This window comes from Arachis stenosperma, chromosome 9, assembly GCF_014773155.1.
Source record: "Arachis stenosperma cultivar V10309 chromosome 9, arast.V10309.gnm1.PFL2, whole genome shotgun sequence".
In the NCBI taxonomy this organism is placed as follows: Eukaryota; Viridiplantae; Streptophyta; class Magnoliopsida; order Fabales; family Fabaceae; genus Arachis; species Arachis stenosperma.
Genome location: NC_080385.1, coordinates 130,740,070 through 130,748,395, shown reverse-complemented (window position 1 = coordinate 130,748,395; position 8,326 = coordinate 130,740,070). Strand labels below are relative to the sequence as shown.

The window sequence follows — 8,326 nt, the reverse complement described above, 5'->3', positions numbered from 1 at the left end:
CTTGGCAAGTTACTCTGAATTACGCCACTACATTCTTTAGTCAGGACTACTGTCTCATCCCCCTTTAAACGCTTCTTTTTTGACAACAGCTCCTTTATGAACTTGACATAGATAGGCATTTGCTCCAAAACCTCAACAAAAAGAATATTGATTTGCAACTTTCTGAAGACTTCTAAGAACTTTGAAAACTGCTTGTCCTTGGTCTCCTTTTGAAGTCTCTGAGGATATGACATCTTAGGCTTGTACTCAGGAGCCTTTGGCAATGTAGGATGAGTGTCAAGAGAGTCTGGGAATGGGTTGTCCGCACGCTTTGGAGGGGCATGCTCTACTTCTTCCTTCTTCTCCTCTGGAGCTTTTTTTTCAACTAACTCTTCATTGACATTGGTCTCAGAGCCAGCTACTTTACCACTTCTCAGTTGAATAACCTTGCAATCTTTTTCTACTGGCTCATCAGTAACTTATGCTTCCATACTTGCCGCTTGTCCACTTATCAAGGTGATTGCTTTGCATTCCTCTCTTGGATTCACCACTGTATTACCAGGAAGGCTATTAGTGGTCCTTTGATCAATTTCATTAACTTTTGTGGCTAATTGACCCATCTAAATCTCTAAGTTCTTGATTGATGCTCTGGTTTCCTGTCTAAAACTTATCAACATCGCTTCCAAATCATTATTCTGTTGGCGCTGAGAAGTTGCTTGCTGAGATGACTGAAACTGGTGGTTATTAAAATTATTCTGTTGAAAACCACCCTGAAAATTATGATTAAAATTCTATGGCCTCTGAGGTTGCTCTCTCCACCCAAAATTTGGGTGATTTCTCTACCTTTGATTGTAGGTCTTAGAATAGGGATCGTTGTTGGGATTTCTAGGAGCACTCCCCATGTAATTGACCTATTTAGAAGAAAATTGAGCATAATCATAATTATCATTTTGCACAAAATTACCTGTCATGTCATAAGAGGCCTCTTGAGGTAGATTTTGGTATTGATAGCTGAGACTTACATGCCACCCATCTGTTGAGTAAGTAGACTTATTTGCTGAGACATAAGCTTCTTCTGGGCAAGAATAGCATTAAGAGTTTTTACTTCCATAACACCCTTCTTCTGAGGAGCCTCAGAGTTCACAGGATTTCTGTTAGATGAGTATAAATATTGGTTGCTAGCAACCAATTCAATAAGCTCAATAGTCTCCTCTGGTATCTTTTTCTTGTGTAATGAACCTTCTGCAGAATTATCTAAGCACATCTTGGACATTTCACCCAAACCTTCATAAAAGATATCTAGTTGAGTCCATTTGGAGAACATGTGCGGAGGGCATTACTTAGTCAGTAGCTTGTATCTCTCCCAAGCTTCATAAAGAGTTTCACCATCCTTCTGCCTGAAGGTCTGAACCTCCACTCTAAGCTTAGTCAGCTTCTTTGGTGGGAAAAATTTAGTAAGAAACTCAGTAACAACTTTGTCCCAAGTATCCAAACTCTCCTTGGGTTGGAAATCTAGCTATAGCTTTGCTCCATCCCTTAGAGCAAATGGGAAGAGCATTAGTTTGTACACCTCTGGGTTCACTCCATTTGTCTTCACAGTATCACAAATTTGCAGAAAATTGGAAAAAATTGATTTGTGTCTTCGTGGGGAAGACCATGATACTGGCAATTTTGTTGCACCAGGGTGACCAATTGTGGCTTCAATTCAATGTTATTCGCAGCTATAGGAGGCACCACAATGCTTTTTTCATAAAGATCTATAGTAGGAGTAGAATAAGAGCCAAGCACTCTCCTTTGTTGCTCATCTCCATTCGGGTTTGTCACATTGGCATTAGCAGCATTGTTAGGATCCATAGCGGATTCCACAGCCTTGTAAAGTCTTGCCTGTTGTAAATGTCGCATGAAAGTCCTTTCAGGTTCAGGATCAAAGTCTAAGAGATGTTCTTTGTCTCTGTTCCTGCGCATAAACAAACAGAAAACAAGAAAAGATAGGAATCTCTACGTCAGAGTGCAGAGAATTCCTAGTGAGGTAACCTGTGTAAAGAGATAAAAATATTTTAATTTTTAATTATTATTTTTTTTGAAAATAATAAAACAAAAGTTAAATAAAATTAAAACTAAAAAGCCTAATCTAAGCAATCAAACAACTAATAGTTGTTAATCACAGTCAATCCCCGGCAACGGCTCCAAAAACTTGGTGCGGTATTTTATAACCCACAAACTAACCGGCAAGTATACCGGGTCATACCAAGTAATACCTCAGGCGAGTGAGGGTCGATCCCACGAGAATTGATGGATCAAGCAACAATGGTTGGTTAAACCACTTAGTTAGGCAAACAGAAAAGAGTGTTGGATGTTCAAAGAGCATTAAACAGTAAATTAAGAGTTTGAAGACAGCAGGTGAATAAGTTGGGAATAAAATATGGGAGAAAATAGTTAAGGCTTCAGAGTTATCTATTTTCTGGATTGGCTTTTCTTACTAACTTTTTTAATCATGCAAGATTTAATTCATGGCAAACTATATGTGACTAGACCCTAATTCCTTAGATCTTCATAGTCTCCTCTAAAATTCATCAATTGCCAATTCCTTAGTTAATTAATTCCAATTAGAGGGTGATGATCAAATTCCCGTTTATATGCCACAAGAATCCTAATTATCCAAAAATAAGGGGATTATATGTCACGTATTCCGTTAAATACAAACAATTAAAAATTCAGGATAATATGTTCTCAAACTGTTGTTCAAGTAAAGAGCTTTTCCAAGTTATACAAGAACTCAATTAGAACATGGGTCATACTTCTGTTCCACCCAAATTCATAAAATAAAGAATGAAAACAATTATTAAATTATAAATCAAACATGAATTAAAATAGAAAAGTAATAATGTCAATCCATACAATAGACAGAGCTCCTAACCTTAACAGTGGAGGTTATATTGCTCATGGTTCAGAGAGGAAAAATAAGGATTCAGGTAAAATGTACTGAGCTCCAATCTGATGGCTTCCAAAGTTAACTGATTCCAAATCCTTTTATATTGAATCCTAATAAATTTAAAATCTACTTTCTAAAACTAAAAAATATCTTTTTCTATTTTAAAATTAAATTTAAATCATAATTAATTATGGGAATCGGCAAGTCTTCAATTGATGGATGGGGACCACTTGATGCCTTCACTCTGCAGCCTCTGATCTGTACTTTCTGGGCTAAAAACTGGGTTAAAAGCAGCCCAGAAATCGCCGCCAGCGTTTTCTGCACGTGGCGCATGCCACGTTTTCGCGTGTCACGCGTACGCGTAAGGTACGCGCACGCGTCGCCGTGCAAATCTTCAAATCACGCGTACGCGTCAGCCACGCGCACGCGTTGTCATGGAAAGCTCCAAATCACCCGCACGCGTCAAGTACGCGCACGCGTCGCTCCTCGCTAGTTTTCTCCTTCAATTCTTGTGCTGCAGAAACTCCATCAAATCCAGCTGAATGCTACCTAAAATAAAGAGAATTGCACAAGACTCAAAGTAGCATCCATAGTGGCTAAAAGATGATTAATTCTTGATTAAACTCAACAATTTAAGTGCAAATTCACTAGAAAAAGATAAGAAAGATGCTCACGCATCAACTGTATTTCTTTTTAGATAATTTTTTGAGTAAATGGTCAAATTAATCCTTGAAAAATAACTCATTCTCTAAATTAGTTTTCGAAAAAAATCATCAAATTCGTCATTTAAAGATTTTAAATTAGTCATGTTAGTCTTTCCGTCATTTTCTTTGATGATTGTGTCAAAATTTGCTAATATGACAAGTTAAGTGACATCTCAACAGGCACTTAGGATCTTAATTGACTATTAACATTTGTTAATCGAAAAATATTTTCGATTAAGGTGCGTTGATTCGAAGCAGGGAAGTAGTCGAAAATATAAGCAGTTGTCAAAAGGATGCACGCACAGGTATTAATTGGAGATACTCGATACGGGTTGGATTTCGAAATGCTTTATTAAATCGAACGGGTCTAACTGGATAGATATTCGAGATGAGTAATCAAATAAGATATTCGAATAAGTGGATCGAGCAGTTATGGTAGTGGAGAAGTTAAAGGCTTTCATCACGCGAGGAAATCATGGGTAACGTCTATAGACAAAGAAGCGGGAACGGTTACCAAGGGATATGCATTCAAGGCTGTGATTTTGTAATTAATTGTCAGTTACCAAAAGTATATTATAAATACTAGAAAGTTTTAGGGAATAACGGTTGGAACTTTAACTGATCAGAAAAACACTCAAGCACACTCACATCCCTAGAGAATTCTTAAGTCTGCGATTGAGTCATTTTTCTGTAGGGTTCCTTCCACATTGTCTTCTTTCAATTTATTTTCTTGTAGAATTTATCTTTCAAGCAAGTTTATCTTTCAAGCGTTCTTTACTTTCAATGTCCAATTTACATTTCTGCATTTTTAGTTTTCATGTCAAAGCCCCTTGACTCAGTTAAAGCCATTTTATTGCTTTTCTTTTAAGTTTCAACGCAAACTTTTCCGTTTTTAGTACATTTTCTTTTCAAAAACTTTATTCATCTATTTCTTTTATCAATTTTCAAATTTTATTTTATCTTTTATCTCAAACGTCATCTAATTGAAGACACTTTGATGTACTTTTAGAAAAGTGGTACATGTAAAGAGGAGTAGGTTTCGCTCCCAGACCACTAGATATCGAACCACCACCAATTTGCTAAAAATCGACAAAAAAATTAGCACGCCCAGTGGAACAATTTTAAAAATTTGAAGTGTGTCAAATAAGTATTTTTCGGTGTCATTCGGTGTATGCGATTGCAAAGTGGAAAGATCATTCACATGGCTGATGAAATGTCAAATGTGAATGGTGGTTCATCCACCAATGATAGCATACCAGTAATTGTGCAACAAGCGGACGTGACTTCATGTTCGGAAGGTGCATTTGGAAGTGAAAGTATAGCAGTTACGACTGTTCAAACTGGAAATATTGGACGTAACACTCGTCCACGTGGCACTTTGCCACCATTCCAGCCTCCATTAACCGCTGGTAGGCCTCCATATGATCTTCCTCTTTGTTATGCCCCACTAGTGGGTGGTTTTGTTCCACCTATTCCTTTTGGAAGTACAAGTGGGGTGAATAATACTCAAAACCCACAGCAGCATTCCGAGTATTCTCGTGATTATAATGTGGGCTCTACTTCGAATGCTGCTAATTCAATGGCAGTATATCGACAACAAGTAGAAGAAAGTCACCATGACTTAGTCAATTTATTGACTCAACAAATGACCACAATTCTGAATCCTATGATGGCTGATCACGAATCGAAATTCGAACGTCTTGCTTGACAAGTCGAATGAATTGCTCGAATTGTTGATTATGATGAGGGTGAAGGGCATAATGCCAGAGGAAATAATGAAGGATTCGGGAATGGATTTCAAAATGAAAATAATGTTTTTAATGAAGAAAATCCTCATGTAATTTCTCGTGGGAAAAATGCAGATGAAGTTCTGGCCAGGTTACGTGCTAATCATGGCAGTGAACGTTATCAAGTCACCAGAATTGTGGAAGAAGTACTGAATTGAGTTGGTCTGAATGTTGGTTTTATGAACTGACCACACTTTGTGTCTGCTTTCCTCCAAATTATTCAAATGGCTGAAGTGCCAAGAGGGGTAAAAAATCCAAAGATAGTCACAAAGTTTGCCAGGAAAGTTGGAGAATTAACCACTGAACATGTTGCTCAATATTTGGTTGAGATTGAAAACTTAGCCAATGATGAAAATTTGAAGGTGAAGTTTTTTTCTTCTTCGTTAACGAAGAATGCATTCACTTGGTTTTCGAATCTCAGACCAAATTCGATAGCAACATAGAATCAGTTGGAAACTGCTTTTCATGCTCAATTCTAACGGGGGAAATAAATGTGGCAGTTACTGATCAAGTAGCTTTGAAATGTGAAGATGGTGAAACCATTGATGATTATCTGATACATTTCAAGAACGCTAGGAGTGGGTGCTATGTGTCATTACCTGAGAGTGAGATAGTTAAAATAGCAACTTTGGGGCTAGGAATTTATATACGCAGAAAGCTGCTTAATGTGCATATCCCTTATTTAGCCCATTTGGCTAAAAAAGTTTATCAGACTGAACTCATGAAAAAGGAGAAAGAGAAATATAGGAGTGAACAAAGATCGAAGAGTAAATCCTTTACTCAAAAAGAAAAAGTTGCCTATGTGACTATGGAGTCCTTAGAGGAGGAACTCGATTTCGAAACAGAAGTCGATTTGGCCGAACTTAAGAAAGGCCCTCCATATGTTTGTTCTTTACTTAAAAAGCATCCTAGTAATGAAAAGTTGAATGATTCAAAACTAAAAAGTAGAAAGAAATATAGTTTTGATATTTTGAAATCTGATCAGATTTTTGATGTGTTGCTTAAAGATAAACAATTAATTCTTCCTGAGGGTAGAACTTTACTTTCAGTGAAAGATTTAAAAGGAAAACCTTATTGCAAGTTTCACCAAGCAACAAGTCATTCGACTAACAGTTGTGTTTGTTTCAGTGACTTAATTCAGGAAGCAATAATGGAAGGACGGTTGAAATTCAATGATGGCAAGTAATAAATGAAGGTTGATGTTGATCCCTTCGATGTTGATGCCAGCTTTGTCGAGCCATGATTTGGAGTAAACATGGTTGGCATGTCCTATGATTTTGATGTGGCTCTTGATAATTTTGAGTCACAAGTGAGATCGGTGTATCCCCGGGCAGGGGACGGTTTGTTGGACTTCCTAGTTCAGCAAAAGATTAAAGACCGGGACATATCTCTGTGTCCCCGGTGTAATGCTGTCTTTAACGCCGAAGCAGTGGCAATATTCGAAAAAGAGAGAATGAAGAAAGAATTGGCTCATAGAGATGAGCAAACGCGCTAGAGACAACCGATTTGGTGCATAGAGGGTCAGAGTTCTAAGACTCCTCAACAAAATGTGGCTGCACCCTTAAGCCGATCTCAGGCTATAGGTGTTCAATAGATTTGGAACTGTCAGGAGTTCCAGAAACGGGATGCTCTATATCGACGCAATCCACAGTGCGAACGTTGAGGACCCCCTCGAAGTCAATATCCTTACTATCGTGGTCGAGCCAGAGGGTATCCGAGAGGCAGAGGAGGTAGGAGAAACTTCAATCAGAATAAGAAGCCTCAGACAAAAGTAAGCAAGGGGAAACACCCTCTGTACATTCCTGAATCGTCTTTCCTTCCGATGGAGAGACTTGTCCAAAATGACTTCTATCTCCTGCAAAGATGGAAAAAGGAAAGGCGATAGCCCAATCCTCTGGAGTCCACAAAAACAAAGAAGTCGATGTTGATGAAGAATACTTTGAAGAATGGGATGACGACATAATTGGAATGATTTTGATCCTTCCAACAGAGTATCTGGGGGAATACGAAGGTGACCCAGAGGAAGATTATGACATGGAGGATGAGTCGGGGTATTTCCTTCGGCCCACTGAAAAACAAATGTCTCATCTCTGCCCACTCTATATAACCACCACTTTGAGTGGGATCAAAGTAAATAAAGTCTTGATTGATGGTGGAGCAGCAGTTAGCCTTCTACCTGAGAGCATGTTAATGAAAGTGGGAAAGCATCCTGATGATTTAGTTCCCACGAATATTGTTGTGACTGACTTTAGTGGGAGTTCAACGCCAGCAAAAGGGCTGGTCACTTTGACTATAAAGGTTGGATCATCCGAAAGAAATATTGTGTTCATGGTAGTCCCATCAAAATCAAGTTATAATGCTTTGTTAGGGCGAGACTGGATCCACGGTGTGGGAGCCGTACTCTCAATTATGCATCAAAGTGTTCTTCTCTGGACAAAGGATGGCAAGCCTGAAATTGTCAAGGCAGATTCGAATCTATATGTCGAACAGCTGCATGTCGATTTTAGGATGTATAATCCTAAGTTAAAACCTTTGAATGTTGACCAAACACTAAATTCTTATAATTGTGAAGGGTGCTACTTGTCCTCGGAAGGTCTCTTAGTAAAGTTGCGTTACCCAGAGTTGGGTTTCGCTCCAACTGGTTGGGACTGTTTGTCTTGAAGATCTTTCGAAGATTGCCCTATGGACCAGGTTGAGGAAGTTTCCGATTACGTGTTAACTTTACGTAATTATTTAAGTAATTTTCATCTTGTAGACAATAAAGATGATTCTTCTGATGAAGTAGAATCACATACGGTTAGTAATTTTTCTAATTATCATTATATCAGCTCAGTTTCTTCAGTCGAGTCTTGTTATGATTTAGATATTTCTTCTATATGTAATGAAAGTGATGCTTCAAATCCAATGGCTGATTTAATAGCAGA

At 38.1% G+C, this 8,326-nt stretch overlaps 1 protein-coding gene and 1 non-coding gene across 2 annotated transcripts; both read left to right on the top strand.

The window, feature by feature from the left end:
• Positions 1–1,298: 1,298 nt before the first annotated feature.
• LOC130952727 (small nucleolar RNA R71) lies at positions 1,299–1,405 on the top strand. Its single transcript, XR_009074904.1, has one exon. It is a non-coding gene; the product is annotated as a small nucleolar RNA R71 (small nucleolar RNA).
• Positions 1,406–5,626: 4,221 nt separating this feature from the next.
• Positions 5,627–6,588, top strand: LOC130949932 (uncharacterized). Its single transcript, XM_057878527.1, has 2 exons — positions 5,627–5,764; positions 5,824–6,588. Exons 1-2 carry the CDS (start codon positions 5,627–5,629, stop codon positions 6,586–6,588), a joined length of 903 nt encoding a protein of 300 aa, XP_057734510.1.
• Positions 6,589–8,326: the final 1,738 nt, after the last annotated feature.